This window comes from Cherax quadricarinatus, chromosome 3, assembly GCF_038502225.1.
Source record: "Cherax quadricarinatus isolate ZL_2023a chromosome 3, ASM3850222v1, whole genome shotgun sequence".
Lineage (NCBI taxonomy): Eukaryota > Metazoa > Arthropoda > Malacostraca > Decapoda > Parastacidae > Cherax > Cherax quadricarinatus.
In genome coordinates, this window is record NC_091294.1 from 1,400,218 (window position 1) to 1,427,557 (window position 27,340).

The window sequence follows — 27,340 nt, forward strand, 5'->3', positions numbered from 1 at the left end:
ATGTCTGCTGACGTCACCTCGCGACGTCATGTTATGATTATAATAATAATAATCCAGTACTATATCATTTATTATTGCCTGACCTCTAAAGGGGGCTGCCTTTATAATGGTGACAAGCTCTTCATCCAAGAAATTGTACCTATCCTACCTGTCCTTGGATTTAAACTGATTATTTCACATTCCCCTACAGGTTTAAAGCATCTCCTGTAAGTGTAATAATAATAATATTATTGCCAGAGCAGATATTCAAGGTAATACAAATGCATTATTTCTTTTAAATTTATATTATAATCTACCAAAAAATCAACTACGAAAAAACCTAAAAAACATTTAGGCTTTCTTAAAATTGGTCCCAGACATTCACAAAAAGTTTCATTTGAGAAATGCAAACAATGAACAGTAGAAAAATAGCTTAAATTAAGGTTGTGCTCTGTACAATTTGGCACCTTGAAGAAACTGGCGTGTATGGGTCCCTGGGATGGGTGGAGATACAGAAAGTAATCTTGTACTCTCAGACAATATAAAGTCGATTCAAATAGGTACGAGAAACAGTATGATTAAAGCTTAATATATAAAGAACAACAGAATCCTGCATAGGAAATAGTGATCTCCACCACATAGCCCACTTTCCCACCCACTTAAATTTAGTTTTTACACATTTCTATATAAAATTGGCCACTTTATGAGGGGATTCTCAGTGATTTGACTAATGTAATGAAAATATATTTTACAAACTTTTAGGTACCAATTTAGAGTACAATTTAAAGTGTATGTATGGGCATCACATAAATACATTATTTATTCAGCAGAGAATCCCTTCCAGATGAATTTGGATTAAAATTAAACAATTAAGGCACTTTTCAGTGGGGAGGTTCTTGAAAATTTTTTGCAACAGATGTTTCTTAATCTCTTAAACTTTAATTTGTGGAGGATAGCCCATAATTAAAAAAATTATCCCAATTTACAATAAGTACACTTTTTTTAATTTTGACATAACTTCAAAAACGTCAAAGAGGACATACACCCGAACTTGTAAAACATCTATGGAAGTTCTTGTTCATAAGGAGACTAAAACATCTTAATTGTGAAATATTTTGTACTATATGGGTTTTATAATAAAAAACTTCCAGTTTACTCAATTTAAGCATTGTTAGTCCCAAACTCCCCACTGGTAAACTCAGGTGCTTGTCCCCACTGGTAAACATTCAGGTGCTTGTTCCCACTGGTAAACACGCAGGTGCTTGTCCCCAGTTGACTCTTAACACTAGAAGAACAGAGGTCAGAGTTATGTAACAGTTCTGTGGGCTCACCAGGTTAAAAAAATATAAATAAATAAATAAGTGTAAAAAAAAACATTCTTCCTAACATTTGGACATTTTTTAAATCTAAAAATTTTTTTAACTTTCAGTACTATTCCAAAATTGTGACCTAAGTAATGAATATGGCCAGGTACTAGGCACACTCCAATAGCCAGACCAAGTATCCATAAACTTACTATTACATTTGTGTTTCACACCAGTAACCAAAATATTTTTTGGAAAATTTTGTTCACGGCTCAACTAAGAAAGACGTGTTGAACACAAGAAATTGTAGTAGTAAAACACTACTAACAGTCTTAAAAGATTCACCATGAAATGGTGTAAATGAATACTTAAAAAATAGTAAAGTATGAGAAACTGGGGACAAAAGAGTAATTAATATAAGTAACAAGTAGAGGGAGACAATACAAATAATTTAAATAAAATACATAAATAGTAAAGACAAGTTGGTCCCCTAAATTACACTGAGATCTGTAGTCACTTTGTAAAGTGTTACAAATGCAATGGAATTTCACTGAATGATGGCAAAAGTCGGAGTTATTAGCTACAGTAGTTGTTTACACCCACACAAGCAACTCTGACTGAACTGATGACAAGCAGAATATAAGTGATGAAAAAACACACAAATTAGCCAGTTCTTAAAACTGAGAACTGGCTTACCTGCTAGCATTACTTCAAAACATTTTCTGCTGCCCACCAATATCATAAAAGTTACTCTAAATAAAGAGAATAAAGATGAAGATTGTGAGGTCAAATGACAGCACCATGCCACTGTAGAGGCTGTTGATATTACCCACAGGAAAATTCAAGAAATCTGTGGAGCAACTTTTTTTTTTAAAAGTCCAGCAAAGCTGGTCTGACAGGATCAAGAAACCCAAATTAATTAAGAGTCCACATAAGAAGTAACAGCTTAAATTAATTTGGCAAATCTTAAGAAGAACTCGAGATAAAAAAAAAATTGCTCTGTCATACTGGTTTTGCCATAATTTATTACTTGGTCCTGCTGACCAGTCTTGGGGACAGACAGGCCCGACTCCGCCTTCATGGGGACACTACCCCTCCCAACACCCACAAACTACAGATCAATCAGTACCACTGGAGCACTCACACTGTCTGCTCTTCCTGGAAGTCTAACATGGTGGTTCCAAATTTAGACTTTACTAAGGAAAATCAGAGTCATTATGTCCATGGAACTGACCAAGGTTTCCATAGTCTGCTGGGTGTTCGTGAAGGAGGCCGCCTATGACCTACACTAAGCTACGTGTATACTGTTAATATATACACTATAGAGCTAGACGTCCCTTACCAAGCTCTATATGCTCTGCCTGCTCACCTTTAACCAATTTAATCAGGAGAAGAGCTTTACTGATAAATAATGAATTAAAGGAAACAGAAAGTAAAAGTGAAAATTTGTACTATCAGATTTTCATGACATTTAAGAGGTAAATATTGAAATGGAACAACAATGATTTGGCATTGCCAATTTAAGGCTTTGTATATTCCTTGACATGAATAATCATGTACGGTACCATAACCTGATAACATCACCAATTCTATTCATGGAGAAAAAAAATCATGATACAATTTGTCATGTATGATTAACTATATTATGAACAATTTTGCAACTTTAAAAAATATACAATTTATTGCTTGGTATTAAATTTCTTTAATTTTAAAATATTTTATACGAATTGTGAAGTTAATTTCTCCTTTAATTAGCAATGGGCAATTCTGAGAGAGGATGGGGTCATGGCGGCTGTGTCTTGAAGCATGGATGTTGAATTAGTTCCTTGGCTGGTGGTCGGTTTTCACTTTTGATCTCTAAGCAGCGAAGAGCCAGGTCACGTGTGCTGGCTGATATTGTTTCAGGTACTGTAGGCGGGCCGTTGCTTGTAGCAATCTAGAAAACATTTAAAACTTAATTACTTGAGATTTTGAAACATCACATTATTAATAATCATGGAAAAACATTAAACCTGAAGGGGTTATACAGCATCTAGAGAAAGGGAGATAATCAGGTTTCTTTGGCTCATAACTCTAAAACCCTTCCTCCAACTGGATTAAAATTTTGCCTGTTGTGTAAAGTAATGAGGACCAGATTCTAGGAACAACTGTAATGTGCAGGTGTCCTATAGCCAAAGTTGCTGAACCCATTCCCAGGACCCAGAAATGGATCAGATAAGATTCAAGTACCGTCAGTGGCATAGCTTCAAACATTCAAAAAAGGTGCAACCTCATTCGACGATGGTGGAAAGTGAAATTCAAGTAGCTGGGTGAAGATATGACCATTTTATGAGTAAAATTGTGTGAAATTTTGATTCCCATTTAGCTGTCATGATCAAAATACAGTGGACCCTCCCTTTTCGTTGGGCTCTGTTTTCACTCATTTCCGTTATTGCAGATTTTTTCCATAAAATTATTGGCTCCGTTTTCGTTGCTTTCTTCCGTTCTCGTAAGTGATACAGTACATGTCCGAGTGTGCCGCGCACACAACCTCCCACACGCACATTCTGAGGAGGGAGTGTCGCTTTGATTATGGGTGAGTGAACATTACCCTGTGAGCTCACAGAAATTACTTCATAATAATTCATTGTTTCTTGCACTTGTTCATTCTGTGTTACTGCTAAATAAGCCACCATGAGCCCAAAGCTGTTAGTGCCAGTCCTTTGGTAAAGAAGCTGAGAAACATGATAGAATTAAAGAAAGAAATCACTGAAAAATATGAACGTGGCTTACGTGTGATCAACATCGTGAGGATATACGGCAAGCCTGCATCAACCATCAGTTCCATCGTAGCAAAGAAAAAGAAATCAAGGAAGCTGAGGTTGCGAAAAGGGCTAAAGTGATAACAAAACAGAGATCACAAACACTGGAAGATGTCGAGAAATTGCTGTTAGTGTGGATCAATGAGAAACAATTAGCCAGAGATAGTACTGTGCAGCTGATAATTTGCAAAATGGCAAGGCAGTTGCATGCCGATCTCATAAAGAAAATGCCTCAAACAAGTGCTGATGTTAGTGAATTTAAGGGCAGCAAAGGCTGGTTTGAAAAATTCAAGAAGCATAGTGACATACACAGTGTTGTAAGACATGGTGAGGCAGTAAGTTCAGATAAACATGCGGCCAAAAAATTCATTCATGAATTCAAGGAGTACATAAGAGGCTAAAGGATTCGTCCCCCAACAAGTGTTCAATTGTGATGAAACAGGCTTCTTTAGGAAGAAAATGCCAAAGAGGACATACATGATGCAGGAGGAAAAGGCACTGCCAGGACACAAGCCTACAAAAAACAGGCTAACTCTCTTGCTCTGTGGTAATGCTAGTGGGGATTTAAAACTGAAGCTTTTACTGTTATATAACTTTGAAAATCCCAGAGTGTTCAAGAAACAGACTGTCACTCATGATTTTTTGCCTGAGTGGCAGCAAGCAGCAACAAAGCTGCTCCTATATCTTGCCGTCCCCTGGGCCTATCCAAACTCCAGTGATGGCGTAATTGCAAGTACTGCTGCAACAACATGCAAGGAACCCATAGTGATATGAAAACTGACGGTGACGACAACAAATTGGACTAAATATGACCAAAAGAGGGACCGGCATTCAAGTACCAGACCTGCTGCCAGACGTGCAACCAAACATGCGACGTTGTCCACTACACTGAAATAACTGACGTCCATATCAACTGCACAGTGTTCAATGGGAAGACAACATGGGAGAAAACCTAACAACAAAACTCCAAAGAAATGACATGTCTGTTGGACTGTTTTTTCCCTCAGTACAAAATGAGGGAAGGAATTGAGCATTTAAACATGGTTGACTGGCACCCAAACACAGCTACTGCCAGATGTACAACTAGCAAGTTAAATTCTTATCTATACTGACGTTCATCTGTACTGACAGTAGCATCATATCAACTGCACCACCATCATATCACCTGTACCAGGGTTAATGAGAGGGAAACACAGGAGACATCGTCAAATCTACAATACAAAACTCCAAGGAAACTATATAGCAACAGTTATCCCTCAGTGCCAATCGTGGGAAAGAAGTGAATAGTTAAACAGTCAAGGTTAATGTTTTAGTAGCTGACCTATACTCAGCTGACCAGTGTACAGTGAGAGAATCATAGGTGAAAATGCCAAATCTATCTATAAAACTCCAAGGAAAGTCAGGTTGTAGGTGGCATTTCCTTCCCTCAGTGCTTTTAAAAATGGCTGAGGCAGTAGACCAGGTGAGGCAGTCGAACAGCATGACGCAGCCCCGATAAATGGAACTGAGGAGGATTTGGATGGATAAAGCCATTGATTAAAACTTTTGGTCCTGCCAGAATGGAAATGAGTTAGAAGTGTAATAGGTGAAGCCAGTCTGTGAAGTGAGGTGTGAAGGGGGGTGTGAAATAAGGGAATAAGTGAAAGGGGTTTGTGAAGTAAAGGGGAGTGAGGAGTGAAGAGGGTTTTGAAGTAGATACCAGGAAATTTACTAGAAATCAGTGGTGATTGCTAGAGCAGCTACTAGGGTTTGCTAGGTGACTGGGAAAGAGAAATAAATATTGTTGTGTATGATGTGAAGAGTGAAAATGGCAGGCATTAGGGGGGTACAATGCCATAATTATATTTATCTTTCTCCTGCAATTCCATGATGAAGGAAATCAGTCATGAGGGCTGGAAAAGGCAAATGGGGTAATAGTACCCTGGACAGTAAAAGCCCAACAGCTGCCCTCCTACCAGAAACATAAATGTCACTATTGCCACAAGGTATGGCAACACCACATACCCAAACAAAAACAGTGGCACACAGCTCTTATAGTAGCGCTGTTAAGTGGTGATATCCAAACTAATCCAGGACCTGAAACTATTGTGCAGAGGCCAAACAGGCAGATAAGTGACGGTGATAACGACGGTCTAGTAGCTACAAATGATAACTTTAACTCTATATGTAATGCATGCATAGGCCAATGTGAGACAATACAGCCATTCTTCTAATCTCAAACACCACAAAATAGGTGCATACACTGTACTAAAGTATGAAAGAAGAACAGAAAAGACACCTTATGTAAAATGTGTAAGGGGTGGGTGCATAATGGATGTATGTACAATTATAGTAATGGTACCAAAATTCGTTTTGTGTGTAACAAATGCACTTTGGCACAGTTACCCTTTAGCAATGATGACACTGGTTTACCTAATTTTAATACAAATGACCCAGTGCCATATATTGATGATCAAAATTGTTTTATGAAAACAGTCCTTCAATTTATTCATGTCAATGCAAGATCACTTTTTCCAAAATTGGCAGAGATTAGGATTCTAGCTAACAGAACTAGGGCAGCAGTTATGTCCATCTCTGAATCCTGGTTGGATGATACAGTGACTGATGACGAGGTCAAAATAGGTTACAATATAAAACGGTTAGACAGGAACAGAAAAGGTGGTGGGGTATGTGCTTACATAAGAAATGACTTAGCTTACAATCCAAGACCTGATTTAAATAACAATAAACTGGAGATTCTATGGTTTGAAGTGCTGCTTCCCAAGACTAAACCCATCTTAGTAGGAGCTAGTTACCGCCCTCCAACCCATGACCAGTTCTTAGAAGGCTTTTCCAGTGTCTTGTCCGGACTTGAAAACAATTGCGAGACAGCAAAATAACGGACTATGCAAAAGGTATAAGCAAATTCTAGGTTTAAATAGTTACACTCAACTAATTAACCCTTTGACTGTTTTCGACGTATAAATACGTCTTACGAGCCAATGTTTCTGACGTATATATACTCAACAATTCTAGCGGCTTCAAATCAAGTGGGAGAAAGCTGGTAGGCCCACATGTGAGAGAATGGGTCTGTGTGGTCAGTGTGCACCACAAAAAAAATCCTGCAGCACACATTGCGTAATGAGAAAAAAAAAAAAACTGATCGTTTTTTTGGAATAAAACGCCGACTTTGAGGTGTATTTTCGTATAGTATTTATCGTTGTATTCGCGTTTTCATGGTCTTAGGTGATAAAATGGAAAACATATTACAGAAATAGAGATGATTTTCATTACTTTTACGATGAAAACGACCTTGAAACTGAGCTCAAAGTAGTGGAAATGTTCGATTTTTACCAATGTTCAAGAGTACATAAATCACACCACACGTCCAATACACGCCAACTGGGGAGTCTAATATTCTTTCACTAGTGCACTGATATTATTTATACCATTTTTACAATAATGCAGTCGTCTGCATAACAGTAAATTTTGTATTTTTTTGTATGAATAAAAAATCAAAATAGAAAGCAATAATAATATAAGAGGGGCCTAGAGATGTGACTAATGAACAGAGCATATGTTATTTTAGTGCCACGAATGTCTACCTTGTTTATTCTGGACCCTATTTTGAAATTGGCATCTTTTTTATTTTGCGTGAAATTGGCCAAATTGCCAATTTCTGACCACCATATTGGGTAGTCCAAATTAGTAAATGGGAGGTTTCTTGTACTCAGCTGATAGATAAAATGGAGTTCTAAAGAAATAGCTATGAGTTTGGTCAACTGGAACAATGGAATTGGCTGAAAATTGGGCTCAAAGTCGGCGAAATCGCCGATACGCATATGTCGCCGAGACCGCTAACTTCGCGGGAGCATAATTCCACGAGTTTTCGACCAAATTTCGAACTTTTGGTGTCATTACCATCGGGAAAAGATTCTCTATCATTTCATAAGAAAAAATATTTTTTTTTTTTTCAAAAATTGAGCGACATAGAATGACAGTTTCAGAGAGGGGCCTGAAACAGTCAAAGGGTTAATACACCAACCCGGATCACACAGTTTTCAACCAAACTAACCTCACTGAGAACATTAGTCAATCAGGCGTCATTACCACAGGCCTTAGTGATCATTTCATCATTTACTGCACCAGGAAAATCACTAGGGATAGGATAGGCCTACACAGGACAATAAAAATGAGGTCAACTAGAAACTACAGTAAAGAAACACTGGTAAATAGGCTACACAATTGTGACTAGACAGTGATAACAAGTTGCATGGACGTAAATGATGCCCGGGAAAAATTCAAAACAAGGTTCACTGCCATCCCTGTTAATACTGCACCAGTTAACCCTTTGAGGGTTTCGGCCGTACTAGTACGACTTACGACCCAGGGTTTTTGACGTACTAGTACGCCTAAATTCTAGCGCCCTCAAATCTAGTGGGAGAAAGCTGGTAGGCCTACATATGAAAGAATGGGTCTATGTGGTCAGTGTGCACAGTATAAAAAGAATCCTGTAGCACAGAGTGCATAATGAGAAAAAAAAAACTTCGACCGTTTTTTTGGAATAAAACAGCGACTTTGCACTGTATTTTCGTATGGTATTTATTGTTGTATTCTAGTTTTCTTGGTCTCATTTTATAGAATGGAAGACATATTACAGAAATTGAGACGATTTTGACTGGTTTTACAGTGAAAAGTACCTTGAAATTGAGCTCAAAGTAGCAGAAATGTTCGATTTTTACCAAAGTTCAAAAGTAAACAAATCATGCCAAGCGTCCAATACACGTCAACTGGTGAGTCTAATATTCTTTTGCAAGTGCGCCAATATTATTTATACCATTTTTCACACTAATGCAGTAGTCTGCATAACAGTAAATCTTCTATTTTTTGTGAGTATAAAAATTCAAAGTGGAAAGCAAAAGAATGTAAGAGGGGCCTTGAGATGTGACTAATGAACAGAGGAAATGTCATTTTAGTGCCAGTAATGTCGTTCTTGTTTATTCTGGACCCTATTCGGAAATTGGCATCTTTTGAAATTTGTGTGAAATTGGCAAAATTGCTAAATTCTGACCACTGTAAACGGATAGTTGAAATTGGTAAATGGGTGGTTTCTTGCACTCATTCGATAGAAAAAATGGAGTTCTAGCGAAATATTCATGTTTTTTGTCGACTAGTACAGTGGAATTGGCCAAAAATGGGGCTCAAAGTGGGCAAAATCGCCGATGCGTAAACATCGCTGAGACCGCTAACTTCACAATTAAACTTTTCTCATTATGCACTGTGTGCTGCAGGATTATATTTATACTGTGCACACTGACCACATATGCCCATTCTTTCATATGTAGGCCTACCAGCTTTCTCTCACTAGATTTGAGGGCACTAGAATTTAGGCGTACTAGTACGTCAAAAACCCTGGCTCGTAAGCCGTACTAGTATGGCCGAAACCCTGAAAGGGTTAAATATCTATTGATGAAGTAGACACACTAGTCATAGAAGTTTCCCAAGTAACTGTTTTTACCTTTCAATAGCACCTATATTACTCAAGTGAATGTCTCATTTACACAATATACAATAAGCATGAACATTAGATTTATCATGTTTATGGCCAACTCTTGTATTTTTCAATCTGCATCCACTCATCTTTGAAATAATGATATTTTTTTGGAGAAGAAGACAATTAAATATCCTGATCTTGTTAATCATTGGAATGCTGCTTACCAGCAAAATGTGAGCAGTCATAAAGGTCTCTTCACGAAATTCAATTTCAATAGCAAAAACATAAAATGGGATCAAGTAAACCATGTCCTAAATTAAACAAGCTGGGAAGATATCCTAAACAACATGGATCCGAACATTTGCCTTGAAAAAATTAATTCTGTGGTTCTTGAGATCTGCTCAAGACATATTCCATTAAGAAAAAGAAAGAGAAGATGTAAACCAGAAAGAGAGAGACGTTCCCTATACAGACGAAGGCGAAGAGTCACAGAGCTGCTAAGTGGGGCCAATATATCTGAAATACGAAGGGAGGTACTAGTCAATGAAATTGCAAATATCGAACTTAAGCTGAAGGAATCTTATAGGAGACAAGAATCACAGGAAGAACTAAGAGCCATAAAGGAAATTGAAAAAAAAAAATACTTCTTCTCTTATGCCAAATCTAAGGGAAAAACAACATCCAGTATTTGGCCCCTGCTTAGGCGGGATGGGACATACACAGATGATAGCCAAGAAATGAGTGAAATACTAAAGTCCCAATATGACTCAGTGTTCAGCAATCCACTGCCCACTCTAAGGGCCAACAATCCAAATGAATTCTTTATGAACAAAACCCAAAGTTTGGTCATCCCAAAACTCTTGGATATTATTCTAACTCCACAAGATTTTGAAGAGGCAATTAATGATATGCCCATGCACTCTGCCCCAGGCCCAGACTTGTGGAACTCCGTGTTCATCAAGAATTGCAAGAAGTCCCTATCGTGTGCCTTCAGTATTTTATGGAGAGGGAGCATGGACACAGGGGTCATCCCACACACACTAAAAACAAGAGACATAACCCCACTCCACAAAGGTGGCAGTAAAACAATTGCAAAGAACTACACACCGATAGCACTAACATCCCATATCATAAAAATCTTTGAGAGGGTTCTAAGAAGCAAGATAGCCAACTACCTAGATATCCATCAGTTACACAACCCAGGGCAACACTGGTTTAAAGCAGGTCGCTCCTACCTGTCCCAGCTACTGGACCACTATGACAAGGTCCTGGATGCTGTAGAGGATAAACAAAATACAGATGTAGTTTACACAGACTTTGCAAAAGCTTTCGACAAGTGTGACCATGGTGTAATAGCACTCAAAATGTGGGATAAAGGAATAACGGGAAAAGTTGGTAGATGGAACTACAACTTCCTGACAAATAGAACACAGAGTAATAGTTAACAGAGTAAAGTCCCAGGCAGCCACGGTAAAAAGCTCTGTTCCAAAAGGCACAGTACTTGCTCCCATTCTATTCCTCATCCTTATTTCTGACATAGACAGAGATGTAAGCCATAGCTTCATGTCTTCCTTTGTGGATGACACCCGGATCACCATGGCAGTGACCTCCATCGAAGACACTGCGAGACTCCAAGCAGACATCAACCAAATCTTCGAATGGGCCACTGAAAACAATATGAAATTCAACGAGGAGAAATTTCAACTACTCAGATATGGAAAACTTGAAGAAATTAAAAATGTGTCAGGGTATATCACAAATTCTAACCATACAATAGAGCGGAAGAGTAATGTGAAGAACCTGGGAGTGATGTCAGAGAATCTCGCCTTCAAAGACCACAACAATGTATCTACCTCATCTGCTAGGAAAATGATAGGATGGATAATGAGAACCTTCAAAACTAGGGACGCCAAGCCCATGATGATTCTCTTCAAATCGCTTGTGCTCTCTAGGCTGGAATACTGCTGTACACTAACGGCCCCCTTCAAGGCTGGCTACATTGCAGACCTGAAGAGTGTACAAAGAACTTTCACGGCATACATAAGTGTCATAAGGTATCTAAACTACTGGGAACGGTTGAAGCCTTGATCTGTATTCCCTCGAACGCAGGCGAGAGAGATACCTGGAGTTTACCTGGAGAGAGTTCCGGGGGTCAACGCCCCCGCGGCCCGGTCTGTGACTTGGAAGGTCCTGGAGGGATTGGTACCAAACCTGCACACGAAAATCACTCAATATGAAAGCAAAAGACTCGGCAGGAGATGCAACATTCCCCTGATGAAAAGCAGGGGCGCCACGGGTACAGTGAGAGACAACACAATAAGTGTCCGGGGCCCAAGACTGTTCAATTGCCTCCCAACATACATAAGGGGGATTACCAATAGACCCCTGGTTGTCTTCAAGAAGGCACTGGACAGGCACCTGAAGTCAGTACCTGACCAACCGAGCTGTGGTTCGTACATCAGCTTGCGTGCGGCCAGCAGTAACAGCCTGGTTGATCAGACCCTGATCCACCATGAGGCCTGGTCTCAGACCAGGCCACGGGGGCATTGACCCACAAAACCTTCTCCAGGTAAACTCCAGGTAAACCAGAAAAAAAAAATGAGAGAAATATATGCACTCCAGTGGGGCACATACAGCACCCTCTTTTCAGTGTTTCACACTTTTGCTGGCTTTCAATTGAGCCCGAAATGCCCTGGCATGATAGTGGCTTTCTCTGTACTTATTAAACCAAAATTGTATTTACACACTGTAACCTTTACAAAGAAATAAAATTTTTATCTTCATTTTTTACTGTTCATTTTGTTCAGTGCTTTTACCACTTTTCTGCCATTTCTGTACAACAAATGTGTAATGGAAGGGTGACTGGTGTTGTATTTTAAGACAAATATTGTATAGGCTGTGTATTTTTATTGAATGTACTGTATATTTTATAAGCAGCAGGATGCTCTGCCAGGCTTCCTTCCTGACTAAGAAGCATTTTGATAAGATAATATTCATTGTGTTGCTTAAAAAGGAATTAAATATGAAGGACATTTCAAGAGCCCAACTTTTTCCAAGGACAGCCTAGTTTTTAAGGATCCAAGAACACTTCAAGTACGCATGGTTATCCTATATTTCTTTATGTGCTTTTATATTTTGTTTCATAATTTTTCCCTCAAAAATTTACCACAGACTTTTACTTTCAGTTGTCTCAGATGCTTGGAAGTCACAGGTTGCTTCCAGCCCAAAATGAGCTGACTTTTCAGTAAGTATTTTAAACCTTTAAAATCTGAGAGGTCTACATAAAATTATTATACACCACTCAGGGATTTGGTCATTCTGAATGGTAGTGCATTCCAAGATTTTTGCCTTCAATCTAATTTTTCAGGGATGAATCTCTGATGTACAGTATAATAAAAGCTCCCTGCAGTTATCATAGTCCTTGTCAAATACTGAAATATAAATTGTTTACCTTGTACATGAGTTTTAGCTGATTGGAAACATGATCAGCTCCCCAGGGTGGTTTTGTAGTAGCCATCTCTATGACACAGCAGCCTACACTCCATACATCACAGGAACGTCCATAATCCTCTCCACGCAGGACCTCAGGGGCCATAAAGGCTATTGTGCCAAGCAGCTGACCCTGAAATTCTCCTGTGACTGTTGACTTGCTTGCCATTCGAGCAGCTGTCCCAAAGTCACCAATCCTCAACCACTGGCCAGTGCTGTCTACCAGAAGGTTAGCACCTGCATGGTAAGTAGAAAAAAGTGAGAATATTAGTTATCAACTCCATATTAGCTATTAACTCCCTTTAGTACAAACAGAGTCATGCTCCCAGACATCAAGCAAGGTCATGAGCAGAGCTTGACACTTATGGGAACCATCCACTTCTGCCCTCATCATCCTCTAACATTACCCTCAGGTTCACTGAGGTGGAAACTTTACAGGTAATACACCAATAATATTCAATCACCAAAGAACACAGCTTTAACTCTAGGGAAAGTAAAATAAATATACAATTGTCTAAATACAGTGGACCCTCAACCAGCGATATTAATCCGTTCCTGAGAGCTCATCGTTAGTCAGAATTATCGTTAGTCAAGTTAATTTTCCCCATAAGAAATAATGGAAATCAAATTAATCCGTGCAAGACACCCAAAAGTATTGAAAAAAAAAAAAATTTTACCACATGAAATATTAATTTTAATACACACAAACTGAAGATTACATGCACAGTTACATGACACTTACCTTTATTGAAGATCTGGTGATGATTGATGGGATGGGAGGAGGGGAGAGGTGTTAGTGTTTAGAAGGGGAATCCCCTTCCATTAGCACTTGAGGCAGCAAGTTTTTTTTCTGGGGTTACTTCCCTTGTTCTTTTAATGCCACTAGGACCAGCTTCAGAGTCACTGGACTTCTGTCGCACAACATATCTGTCCATAGAGGCCTGTACCTCTCGTTCCTTTATGACTTTCCTAAAGTGGTTCACAACAGTGTCAGTGTAATAGTCACCAGCATGGCTTGCAGTAGCTGTGTCAGGGTGATTTTCATCAAAAAAGGTTTGCACTTCAAGCCACTTTGCACACATTTCCTTTATCTTAGAAGTAGGCAACTTCTTCAATTTCTCTCTCCCTTCCTCCGAAGCAGTTTCCTCAGGTGTGCCCTCTTGCTGTTGAAGATGATCTAGCAGCTCATCAGTGGTTAGTTCTTCACTGTCCTCCACCACCAACTCTTCCACATCCTCCCCACTAACCTCCAACCCCAAGGACTTCCCCAATGCCACAATGGATTCCTCAACTGGCATAGGATTCTCAGGGTTAGCCTCAAACCCTTCAAAATACCTTTTGTCTACACATTCTGGCCACAGTTTTTTCCAAGCAGAGTTCAATGTCCTCTTAGTCACTTCCTCCCAAGCCTTACCTATAATGTTTACACAACTGAGGATGGTAAAATGATCTTTCCAAAACTCTCTTAGAGTCAGTTGAGTTTCTGAGGTCACTACAAAGCACCTTTCAAACATAGCTTTTGTGTACAGTTTCTTGAAGTTGGAAATAACCTGCTGGTCCATGGGCTGCAGGAGAGGAGTGGTATTAAGAGGCAAAAACTTCACCTTAATGAAGCTCATGTCCCTAGAAAGTCGCTCTGCCAAGTCTGAAGGATGACCAGGAGCATTGTCTAATACCAGGAGGCACTTAAGGTCTAATTTCTTTTCAATTAGGTAATTTTTCACATTGGGGGCAAATGCATGATGTAACCAGTCATAGAAAAAGTCCCTAGTGACCCATGCCTTACTGTTTGCCCTCCACAGCACACACAAATTAGCCTTGAGGACATTGTTTTTCCTGAACACTCTGGGAGTTTCAGAGTGATACACCAATAAAGGCTTCACTTTGCAATCACCACTAGCATTGGCACACATCAACAGAGTAAGCCTGTCTTTCATAGGCTTATGTCCTGGGAGTGCCTTTTCCTCCTGAGTAATGTATGTCCTGCTTGGCATTTTCTTCCAAAACAGGCCTGTTTCGTCACAATTAAACACTTGTTCAGGTTTCAGTCCTTCACTGTCTTTGTACTCCTTGAAGTCCTGCACATATTTTTCAGTTGATTTGTGGTCCGAACTGGCAGCCTCACCATGCCTTATCACACTATGAATGCCACTACGCTTCTTAAATCTCTCAAACCAACCTTTGCTGGCCTTAAATTCACTCACGTCACTAGTTGCTGGCATTTTTGTAATTAAATCGTCATGCAACTTCCTAGCCTTTTCACATATGATCGCTTGAGAGATGCTGTCTCCTGCTATCTGTTTCTCGTTTATCCACACCAATAAAAGTCTCTCAACATCTTCTATCACTGCCGATCTCAGTTTCGAAAACATAGTTGCACCTTTGACAAGAACAGCTTCCTTGATTGCCGTTTTCTTGCCCACAATAGTAGCGATGGTTGATTGGGGTTTGTTATACAACCTGACCAGCTCAGAGATATGCACTCCACTTTCATATTTATCAATGATCTCTTTCTTCATCTCCATAGTAATTCTCACCCTTTTTGCTGTAGGGTTGGCACTAGATGCTTTCTTGGGGCCCATGGTGACTTATTTTGCAGGTGCAATCACTAAAAAGGCTGTGATAATATGAAATGTTCCAGTTGTATGTTTGGAAGCGACCGCGGTGGCTGGCTGGCTTGTAAACACTGGCACCAAAGGGACAAGTGAGGCGCGCTCAGGCCAAAGTGGACGCGTATGGTACGGAACGAATAGCGCTGGTCGGGTTTTTAAGCGCTAGTCGAGGCAAAATTTTTGCGTTAAAATGTATCGCTAGTCAGATTTATCGTTAATCGATGCCATCGTTGGTCGAGGGTCCACTGTATACCATTATTCTTTATATAGTTACACAAACAAACAAGTGTGCACACACCTATAAATACATGTAGACAGGGATCAGGTAAGCCTACAAAGGGATCTGGAAAGGCTGCAAGCTTGGTCTGACAAATGGCTCCTAGAGTTTAACCCCAGCAAGTGCAAAGTTATGAAGTTTAGGGAAGGACAAAGAAGACTGCAGACAGAGTACAGCCTAAGAGGGCAGAGGCTGCAAAATTCACTCAAGGAAAAGGATCTCAGGGCAAGCATTATACTGAGCAACATACAGGCATCTGGCAAACCTGAGAATACCGTTTCGACATTTAAGTAAGAAGTCATTCACAACACTGTACACAGTGTACGTCAGACCCATATTGGAGTATGCAGCACCAGTATGAAACCCACACCTGGTCAAACATGTCAAAATATTAGAGAAAGTACAAAAGTTTGCAACAAAACTAGTCCTGGAGCTAAGGGATATGTCCTACGAGGAAAGGTTGAGGGAACTCAACCTGATAACACTGGAAGACAGGAAGGATAGAAAGGACATAACAACATATAAAATACTGAGAGGAATTGACAGGATGGATAAGGACAGAATGTTTTGGAGATGTGACACAGCAACAAGGGGTCACAACTGGAAGCTGAAAACTCAGATGAGTCATGGGGATGTTAGGAGGTATTCCATCAGTCATGGAGTTGTTAGGAAGTGGAATAGTCTGGAGAGTGATGTAGTGGAGGCATGATCCTTACATAGCTTTAAGAAGATATATGATAAAGCTCATGGAGCAGGGAAAGAGTGGACCTAGTAGTGACCAGTGAAGAGGCAGGGCCAGAACCTATGAACTGACCCCTGCAACCACAATTAGGTGAGTACAGACAGAGGTGCCACCTGGTGGTGTGTAGTATCTTACTATCTACCACACTGACCTCATAATGAGTACTGTTTTGTTATTAATTTAATGAGTTTTCCTTCAAGGGAACTCCATAGGTGTGCAGACAAGTGGTTGTGACTCACTCATTCTAACCTTTGTGAAACAGCCGAAGACGAAGCCTATTATTTTTCCTCCCTTTGTGACCCCCTTGTTACATCTGGATACCATCTGGAAATCCTCCAAGAAATAAGGGGCTCTTGATCTAAGAAGATGGAGCTACCATTCCACACTCTGGATCAAACCTACTTACCTTTTATTCTCCAGGCTCTGTGTAAGCTTCATGTGTCTGATGCTGCCTTATACTTTTAAAATATAAAAACTTATGAAAGAAGAAGTACTGCAACAAGCCTATTCGCCCATGCCTAGGTATGTCCAAGTCACACCCACTCATGTATTTTTAAAGCTATGCAAGGCTTTTGTTTCAATGATGCTACTCGGAAGGTTATTCCACTCATCCATAACTCTGTTACCAAACCAATGCTTCCCTATATAGTTAGTGGTCCTAGTCAGACTGAAACATCATCACAAGTTTCATTCCTCTATATGTGGGTTATTTGTGTATGCTTTCCTACATCCTTTCTAAATCTAAATTTTACCAACTTGAGCCCATTGCTGAGAGTCTTGTCTTGGCTAGATATTATTAGCACATTATTTATATCCCTTTTATTTATTCCTGTCTTCCATTTATACATCTCAATCTTATCCCCCCTAATTCTATGCCTTTCTAGAGAGTGCAGATTCAGGGCCCTCAGTTTCTCCTCATAGGAAAGATTTCTGATACACAGGATCAACTCTGCAATCTTTCTGATCAGGACTATACACCATACTCTAAATGATGCCTTACCATGAATGTACAGTGGAACCTTGACTTACGAGTTTAATCCGTTCCAAGAGCTAGCTCGTAACTCAATTTACTTGTGTATCAAATTAATTTTCCTCATTGAAATTAAATGAAAAGCCATTAATTCGTTCCTGCATTCTGGAGAGACGAGAAAAAATACTTGAATATGAAGCTATTATCAACTGAACGGCTTATTTATCTATCACAATTCATCTAATATGATGTAATAAACAATATAATTAGCACAGAAACATGATATATACTCTAGAATGAATAAAATAGGCCATAATATGGTGGCAGAGGCAGCGGCAGAAGCGTCCGCCATTTCTGTCCCAATTTGACTATACTCGATAATAGTAAGGCTCGATAGTTGTAACTTTCGGAAATCATAATGTTATTTTCGTCAAAACACTGGCTCGCGAATCGTGGTTTGACTCGCAAATAGTCGTTCGTCCCGGATGCGTACACATGGCTCCGAGCCGCTTCACCCTCCCTTCCCAGCCAGTGTGCCATTGTTTACCAGTGAGTGATGGTCCCCTCACTTGTTCATACGAAATATTTCATAATACAGTGGACCCCCGCATACCGTACGCATCACATAACGTTCAATCTGCATACCACTCGCTTTTATCGCAAAAATTTTGCCTCACATACCGCTCAAAAACCTGCTCACCGCTCTTCGTCCGAGACGCATCCAATGTGCGCCCTTAGCCAGCCTCACATGTGCCGCCAGTGGCATTGTTTACCAGCCAGCCTCCGCGGTAACATCCAAGCATACAATTGGAACATTTCGTATTATTACGGTGTTTTTGGTGATTTTATCTGCAAAATAAGTGACCATGGGCCCCAAGAAAGCTTCTAGTGCCAACCCTACAGCAATAAGGGTGAGAATTACTATAGAGATGAAGAAGAAGATCATTGATAAGTATGAAAGTGGAGTGCGTGTCTCCGAGCTGGCCAGGTTGTATAATAAACCCCAATCAACCATCGCTACTATTGGTGGTACAGCTGCTGCTGCTGCTGTAGTACCGTCTGCTGCTGCTGTAGCATCGTCTGCTGCTGCTGTAGCATCATCTGCTGCTGCTGTAGCACTGTCAGCTGCTGCTGCTGCTGTACCACCATCAGCTGCTGCTGTAGTACCGTCTGCTGCTGCTGTAGCATCGTCTGCTGCTGCTGTAGCACTGTCAGCTGCTGCTGCTGCTGTAGCACCGTTGTTGGTGTGGCTTATTGAGAATACCAAGAAACAATTAACCCCAGAGGATTTGCCACCCAGGATAACCCAAAAAAGTCAGTGTCATCGAAGACTGTCTAACTTATTTCCATTGGGGTCCTCAATCTTGTCTCCCAGGATGCAACCCACACCAGTCGACTAACACCCAGGTGAACAGGGAAAAATGCCTGGAACTAGTGCTCATATTGGTGAATTTAAAGCCAGCAAAGGTTGGTTTGAGAGATTTAAGAATCGTAGTGGCATACACAGTGTGATAAGGCCTGTTCTGGAAGAAAATGCCAAACAGGACCTACAGTACTCAGGAGGAAAAGGCACTCCCAGGACACAGTGTCTCATCAGTCATTGCTGCATCTTCAATAAAGGTAAGTGTCATTTATTCTTCATTTAGTAGAGTAGTACATGCACAATATATATTGTGCATGTACTACTCTACTATTGTGCATGTAACCTTCTCTTTGTGTGTAGGAAAATGTATATTTCATGTGGTAAAATTTTTTTTTTCATACTTTTGGGTGTCTTGCACGGATTAATTTGATTTCCATTATTTCTTATGGGGAAAATTCATTCGCATACCGATCATTTCGCATAACAATGAGCCCTCTTGCACGGATTAAAGTCGCTATGCGGGGGTCCACTGTATTCCATTCATTCTAGTGCTTGCAACTGCTAAATAAGCTACCATGGCTCCAAAGAAATCTCCTAGTGCCAGGCCTTTGGTAAAGGTGAGAAATACGACTGAATTCAAGAAAAACATCATTGAACAATATGAAAGTGGCGTACGTGTGGCCGAACTGGCCAGGATGTATAAGAAACCCCATACAACCATAGCTTCCATCGTGGCCAAGAAAAAGGAAATCAAGGAAGCTGTTGTTGCAAAGGGGTAAACATGCTGACAAAAATGAGATCACCAGTACTTGAAGATGTTGAGAAGTTATTATTGGTGTGGATAAATGTAGGTAGTAGGTTGGTAGACAGCAACCACCCAGGGAAGTACTACCGTCCTGCCAGATGACTGTGAAACAGAAACCTGTAACTGTTTTGCATGATGGTAGGATTGCTGGTTTCTTTTTCTGTCTCATAAACACGCTAGATAACAGGGATATCTTGCTACTCCTACTTACACTTTGGTCACACTTCACAGACACGCACATGCATATATATATATATACATACATCTAGGTTTTTCTCCTTTTTCTAAATAACTCTTGTTCTTTTTTATTTCTTCTATTGTCCATGGGGAAGTGGAAAAGAATCTTTCCTCCGTAAGCCATGCGTGTCGTATGAGGCGACTAAAATGCCGGGAGCAATGGGCTAGTAACCCCTTCTCCTGTATACATTTACTAAAAAAGAGAAGAAGAAAAACTTTATAAAACTGGGATGCTTAAATGTGCGTGGATGTAGTGCGGATGACAAGAAACAGATGATTGCTGATGTTATGCATGAAAAGAAGTTGGATGTCCTGGCTCTAAGCGAAACAAAGCTGAAGGGGGTAGGAGAGTTTCAGTGGGGGGAAATAAATGGGATTAAATCTGGAGTATCTGAGAGAGTTAGAGCAAAGGAAGGGGTAGCAGTAATGTTAAATGATCAGTTATGGAAGGAGAAAAGAGAATATGAATGTGTAAATTCAAGAATTATGTGGATTAAAGTAAAGGTTGGATGCGAGAAGTGGGTCATAATAAGCGTGTATGCACCTGGAGAAGAGAGGAATGCAGAGGAGAGAGAGAGATTTTGGGAGATGTTAAGTGAATGTATAGGAGCCTTTGAACCAAGTGAGAGAGTAATTGTGGTAGGGGACCTGAATGCTAAAGTAGGAGAAACTTTTAGAGAGGGTGTGGTAGGTAAGTTTGGGGTGCCAGGTGTAAATGATAATGGGAGCCCTTTGATTGAACTTTGTATAGAAAGGGGTTTAGTTATAGGTAATACATATTTTAAGAAAAAGAGGATAAATAAGTATACAAGATATGATGTAGGGCGAAATGACAGTAGTTTGTTGGATTATGTATTGGTAGATAAAAGACTGTTGAGTAGACTTCAGGATGTACATGTTTATAGAGGGGCCACAGATATATCAGATCACTTTCTAGTTGTAGCTACACTGAGAGTAAAAGGTAGATGGGATACAAGGAGAATAGAAGCATCAGGGAAGAGAGAGGTGAAGGTTTATAAACTAAAAGAGGAGGCAGTTAGGGTAAGATATAAACAGCTATTGGAGGATAGATGGGCTAATGAGAGCATAGGCAATGGGGTCGAAGAGGTATGGGGTAGGATTAAAAATGTAGTGTTAGAGTGTTCAGCAGAAGTTTGTGGTTACAGGAAAGTGGGTGCAGGAGGGAAGAGGAGCGATTGGTGGAATGATGATGTAAAGAGAGTAGTAAGGGAGAAAAAGTTAGCATATGAGAAGTTTTTACAAAGTAGAAGTGATGCAAGGAGGGAAGAGTATATGGAGAAAAAGAGAGAGGTTAAGAGAGTGGTGAAGCAATGTAAAAAGAGAGCAAATGAGAGAGTGGGTGAGATGTTATCAACAAATTTTGTTGAAAATAAGAAAAAGTTTTGGAGTGAGATTAACAAGTTAAGAAAGCCTAGAGAACAAATGGATTTGTCAGTTAAAAATAGGAGAGGAGAGTTATTAAATGGAGAGCTAGAGGTATTGGGAAGATGGAGGGAATATTTTGAGGAATTGTTAAATGTTGATGAAGATAGGGAAGCTGTGATTTCGTGTATAGGGCAAGGAGGAATAACATCTTGTAGGAGTGAGGAAGAGCCAGTTGTGAGTGTGGGGGAAGTTCGTGAGGCAGTAGGTAAAATGAAAGGGGGTAAGGCAGCCGGGATTGATGGGATAAAGATAGAAATGTTAAAAGCAGGTGGGGATATAGTTTTGGAGTGGTTGGTGCAATTGGGAGTGGACGTGTCAGCGGATGGGTCTATGAAAGATGAGGTGAATCATAGAATTGATGAGGGAAAAAGAGTGAGTGGTGCACTTAGGAGTCTGTGGAGACAAAGAACTTTGTCCTTGGAGGCAAAGAGGGGAATGTATGAGAGTATAGTTTTACCAACGCTCTTATATGGGTGTGAAGCGTGGGTGATGAATGTTGCAGCGAGGAGAAGGCTGGAGGCAGTGGAGATGTCATGTCTGAGGGCAATGTGTGGTGTGAATATAATGCAGAGAATTCGTAGTTTGGAAGTTAGGAGGAGGTGCGGGATTACCAAAACTGTTGTCCAGAGGGCTGAGGAAGGGTTGTTGAGGTGGTTCGGACATGTAGAGAGAATGGAGCGAAACAGAATGACTTCAAGAGTGTATCAGTCTGTAGTGGAAGGAAGGCGGGGTAGGGGTCGGCCTAGGAAGGGTTGGAGGGAGGGGGTAAAGGAGGTTTTGTGTGCGAGGGGCTTGGACTTCCAGCAGGCATGCGTGAGCGTGTTTGATAGGAGTGAATGGAGACAAATGGTTTTTAATACTTGACGTGCTGTTGGAGTGTGAGCAAAGTAACATTTATGAAGGGATTCAGGGAAACCGGCAGGCCGGACTTGAGTCCTGGAGATGGGAAGTACAGTGCCTGCACTCTGAAGGAGGGGTGTTAATGTTGCAGTTTAAAAACTGTAGTGTAAAGCACCCTTCTGGCAAGACAGTGATGGAGTGAATGATGGTGAAAGTTTTTCTTTTTCGGGCCACCCTGCCTTGGTGGGAATCGGCCGGTGTGATAATAAAAAAAAAAAAAAAAATGGAAGAGGGTAAGGTACCTAGGGATTGGCAGAGAGCATGCATAGTTCCTTTGTATAAAGGCAAAAAGGGATAAAAGAGAGTGCAAAAATTATAGGGGGATAAGTCTGTTGAGTGTACCTGGTAAAGTGCATGGTAGAGTTATAATTGAAAGAATTAAGAGTAAGACGGAGAATAGGATAGCAGATGAACAAGGAGGCTTTAGGAAAGGTAGGGGGTGTGTGGACCAGGTGTTTACAGTGAAACATATAAGTGAACAGTATTTAGATAAGGCTAAAGAGGTCTTTGTGGCATTTATGGATTTGGAAAAGGCGTATGACAGGGTGGATAGGGGGGCAATGTGGCAGATGTTGCAAGTGTATGGTGTAGGAGGTAGGTTACTGAAAGCAGTGAAGAGTTTTTACGAGGATAGTGAGGCTCAAGTTAGAGTATGTAGGAAAGAGGGAAATTTTTTCCCAGTAAAAGTAGGCCTTAGACAAGGATGTGTGATGTCACCGTGGTTGTTTAATATATTTATAGATGGGGTTGTAAGAGAAGTAAATGCGAGGGTCTTGGCAAGAGGCGTGGAGTTAAAAGATAAAGAATCACACACAAAGTGGGAGTTGTCACAGCTGCTCTTTGCTGATGACACTGTGCTCTTGGGAGATTCTGAAGAGAAGTTGCAGAGATTGGTGGATGAATTTGGTAGGGTGTGCAAAAGAAGAAAATTAAAGGTGAATACAGGAAAGAGTAAGGTTATGAGGATAACAAAAAGATTAGGTGATGAAAGATTGAATATCAGATTGGAGGGAGAGAGTATGGAGGAGGTGAACGTATTCAGATATTTGGGAGTGGACGTGTCAGCGGATGGGTCTATGAAAGATGAGGTGAATCATAGAATTGATGAGGGAAAAAGAGTGAGTGGTGCACTTAGGAGTCTGTGGAGACAAAGAACTTTGTCCTTGGAGGCAAAGAGGGGAATGTATGAGAGTATAGTTTTACCAACGCTCTTATATGGGTGTGAAGTGTGGGTGATGAATGTTGCAGCGAGGAGAAGGCTGGAGGCAGTGGAGATGTCATGTCTGAGGGCAATGTGTGGTGTGAATATAATGCAGAGAATTCGTAGTTTGGAAGTTAGGAGGAGGTGCGGGATTACCAAAACTGTTGTCCAGAGGGCTGAGGAAGGGTTGTTGAGGTGGTTCGGACATGTAGAGAGAATGGAGCGAAACAGAATGACTTCAAGAGTGTATCAGTCTGTAGTGGAAGGAAGGCGGGGTAGGGGTCGGCCTAGGAAAGGTTGGAGGGAGGGGGTAAAGGAGGTTTTGTGTGCGAGGGGCTTGGACTTCCAGCAGGCATGCATGAGCGTGTTTGATAGGAGTGAATGGAGACAAATGGTTTTTAATACTTGACGTGCTGTTGGAGTGTGAGCAAAGTAACATTTATGAAGGGATTCAGGGAAACCGGCAGGCCGGACTTGAGTCCTGGAGATGGGAAGTACAGTGCCTGCACTCTGAAGGAGGGGTGTTAATGTTGCAGTTTAAAAACTGTAGTGTAAAGCACCCTTCTGGCAAGACAGTGATGGAGTGAATGATGGTGAAAGTTTTTCTTTTTCGGGCCACCCTGCCTTGGTGGGAATCGGCCAGTGTGATAATAAAAAAAAGAAAAATAAATGAGAAACAATTAGCACAAGATAGTCTTATGCAGTCGCTTATTTGTGAAAAGGCTAGGCAGTTGCATGACGATTTCGCAAAGAAATTGCCTGCAACGAGTACTGATATTTGTGAATTTAAGGCCAGCAAAGGCTGGTTTGAGAGATTTAAGAGACGTAGTGGCATACACAGTGTGATAAGGCATGGCGAGGCTGCCAGTTCGGACAAAATTGCAGCTACAAAATTCCTAAGTGAATTCAAGGAGTACATAGAGGCTGAAGGATTGAAACCTGAACAAGTGTTCAATTGTGACGAAACAGGCCTGTTTTGGAAGAAAATGCCAAAGAGGACCTACATTACTCAGGAGGAAAAGGGACTGCCAGGACACAAGCCTATGAAAGACAGGCTGATGCTCATGTTCTGTGCTAATGCTAGTGGGGATTTCAAAGTGAAGCCGTTACTAGTGTACCATTCTGAAAATCCCAGAGTGTTCAAGAAAAACAATGTTATGAAGAGTAAATTGTGTGTGTTCTGTAAAGCTAATAATAAGGCATGGGTCATGAAGGAAATTTTCATCGAGTGGTTCAATGAAGTGTTTGGCCCTAGTGTGAAGGATTACCGCCTGGAAAAGAAATTGGATCTCAAGTGCCTCCTGCTAATGGACAATGCACCTGTTCATCCTCCAAACTTGGATGACCTAATTCTGGAGGAGTTTGGGTTCATCACAGTAAAGTTCTTGCCCCCGAATACCACTCCTCTCCTCCAGCCCATGGACCAGCAGATCATTTCAAACTTTAAAAAACTCTATACCAAAGCAATGTTTCAAAGGTGCTTTAATGTGACCTCAGACACTCACTTGACTCTAAGAGAGTTTTGGAAGGATCACTTCAGTATCCTCCATTGCATAAGCCTTATAGGTAAGGTTTGGGAGGGAGTGACTACCAGGACTTTGAACTCTGCCTGGAGAAAATTGTGGCCAGATTGTGTCCACAAGAGGGATTTTGAAGGGTTTGGGGCTGACCCTGATGAGCCTATGACAGTTGTGAAATCTATTGTGGCACTGGAGTGTTCCATGGGGTTGGATGTGAGTTTGGAGGATGTGGAAGAGTTGGTGGAGGACCACAAAGAAGAGCTAACCACTGAGGAGCTGCAAGAGCTTCAGCAGGAACAGCAATAGACCGCAGCTCAGAATACTGCTGCAGAGGAGGAGGAAGAGAGATGACTTGACTGACTTACTGAACGACTTGACTGACTGAATGACCTGACTGACTTACTGAATGACTTGACTGACTTATTGAGTGACTTGATTGACTTACTGAGTGACTTGACTGATTTACTGAGTGACTTGATTGACTTACTGAGTGACTTGACTGTAATAATATTATTATTATTATTATTATTATTATATTATTATTATTGCTGAGAAGAAAAAGAGAATGATTTCCATGGAATTAAAGCATAAAATCATAGATAAACAAGCGAGGTGTCCAGGTTTTGGGTTGAGGGGGAAGAGGGAGGGGAGAGCTGGCTTGTAACTCAGGGCAAAAAATCGACCAAGGGATGGCTCACATCTCAAAAAACTCGTAAGTTGGGACACTCATAAGTCAAGGTTCCACTCTATACAGTTGAAGAATAACCTGAGGACTCCTGTTATTTATACAGCTTTTTTTACATTCAGAGTGATTGAGATGTCCATTATTAAGTTCATAAGTTCCATGGTTATTCTTCTTTCCCAGGCTTAGAACTTTGCATGTGTCTACATTAAACTGCATTTGCCACTTCTCCGACCACTGCATCAACCTATTCAAATGTTCCTGTAGTGCTCTATTGTCATCAGAATTAATACAGCATATTTTGGTGTCATCAGTAAACTTGCTTATGTCATCATTTATTCCCTTATCTATGTTGTTTATGCATATTTTGAACAACAAAGGGCCCAGCACTGACCCCTGTGGAACAATGCTTGTGATGTGTCTCCACTCTGATTTCTCCCCATTTATGCAAACTCTATTGCCCATCTATCAACCAGATCTCTATTTATGAAAAAATTTCCCTCCTAGTCCATGTTCCTCTACTTTCTTCAACAATCTCCAATGTGAAACACTATCAAAAGCTTTACTTAACCCATAAACTGTCCAAACATAGATCTTTGTCCATGTGCATTGCGCTCAGATCGTAGATCTACGTTTTTGTTTTACATAAGAAAGCATGTACATCTACATCCTGAGAGCTATGCATGTGGATGCAGATCTATGTTTAGACAGTTTAAGGGTTAAGTCCATTTACACAATATCATATTCATTAACATGAGCCACCTCTTCAAATACCTTAGCAAAAGAAGTTGGTAAACTTGTAAGGCAAGAATGTCCCTTTGTAAAACCGTGCTGAGATTCATTGATCAATTTGTCTTTCAAGGTGGCTCTGAATAGCCTCAGCTATTCCCACAATGGAGGTTAGGCCAAATGGTCTATAATTCACAGCTAATGGCCTGTCTTCTTTGTAAATAGATATCACATTTATAATTTTTCACTTATCTAGCACTATACCAATTTGTATTGATATATTGAAAAGACTAGCTAATAGTCTGCTAAGCTCCACCATACATTCCTTTATAATCCTTGAGAACAGTTTAACAGGGCCCAGGAATTTGTTTGGTCTTAACTCTTTCACTGTTGAGTCCCCCGATCTGAGAACTGCTCTCACTATCCAAGAATTGAAAAAAAAAAAAAATTCTTATGAAATGGTAGAGAATCTTCTTCCAAAGGTAATGAAACCAAAAGTATGAAATTTGATGGAAAACTTACAGAATTATGCTCTCACAAAGTTAGCAGTCGTGGCAATTTTTAATCATCGGCCATTTCACCCACTTTGAGCCCTATTTTCAGATAATTCCATTGTTCCAGTCGACCAAACTCATAACTTTTTCACTAGTATTCCTTCTATTCTATCAACTGAGTACAATGGAACCTCAAATTTTGAACGTATCGGTTATCGAACTCTTCGAAAATAGAACCCTTTTTTCGAACCAACTTTGTCCCTATAATCGAACTTGCCCCTATTTTCGAACCGCCGGGTACCAGACCTGTCCGGCA

The 27,340-nt window shown here is 40.5% G+C and overlaps 1 protein-coding gene across 1 annotated transcript in view; it reads right to left on the reverse strand.

The window, feature by feature from the left end:
• Window positions 1-265: 265 nt before the first annotated feature.
• The window catches only part of LOC128706543 (mitogen-activated protein kinase kinase kinase 1), a 629,143-nt gene continuing 602,068 nt past the window's right edge, over window positions 266-27,340 (reverse strand). The window contains exons 12-13 of the mRNA XM_070089965.1: window positions 13,009-13,283; window positions 266-3,219 (exon numbers count right to left, since the gene is read on the reverse strand). Coding sequence (XP_069946066.1) covers window positions 3,067-3,219; window positions 13,009-13,283 — 428 coding nt within the window. The 3' untranslated portion in view covers window positions 266-3,066. The remainder of the gene's footprint in view (window positions 3,220-13,008; window positions 13,284-27,340) is intronic.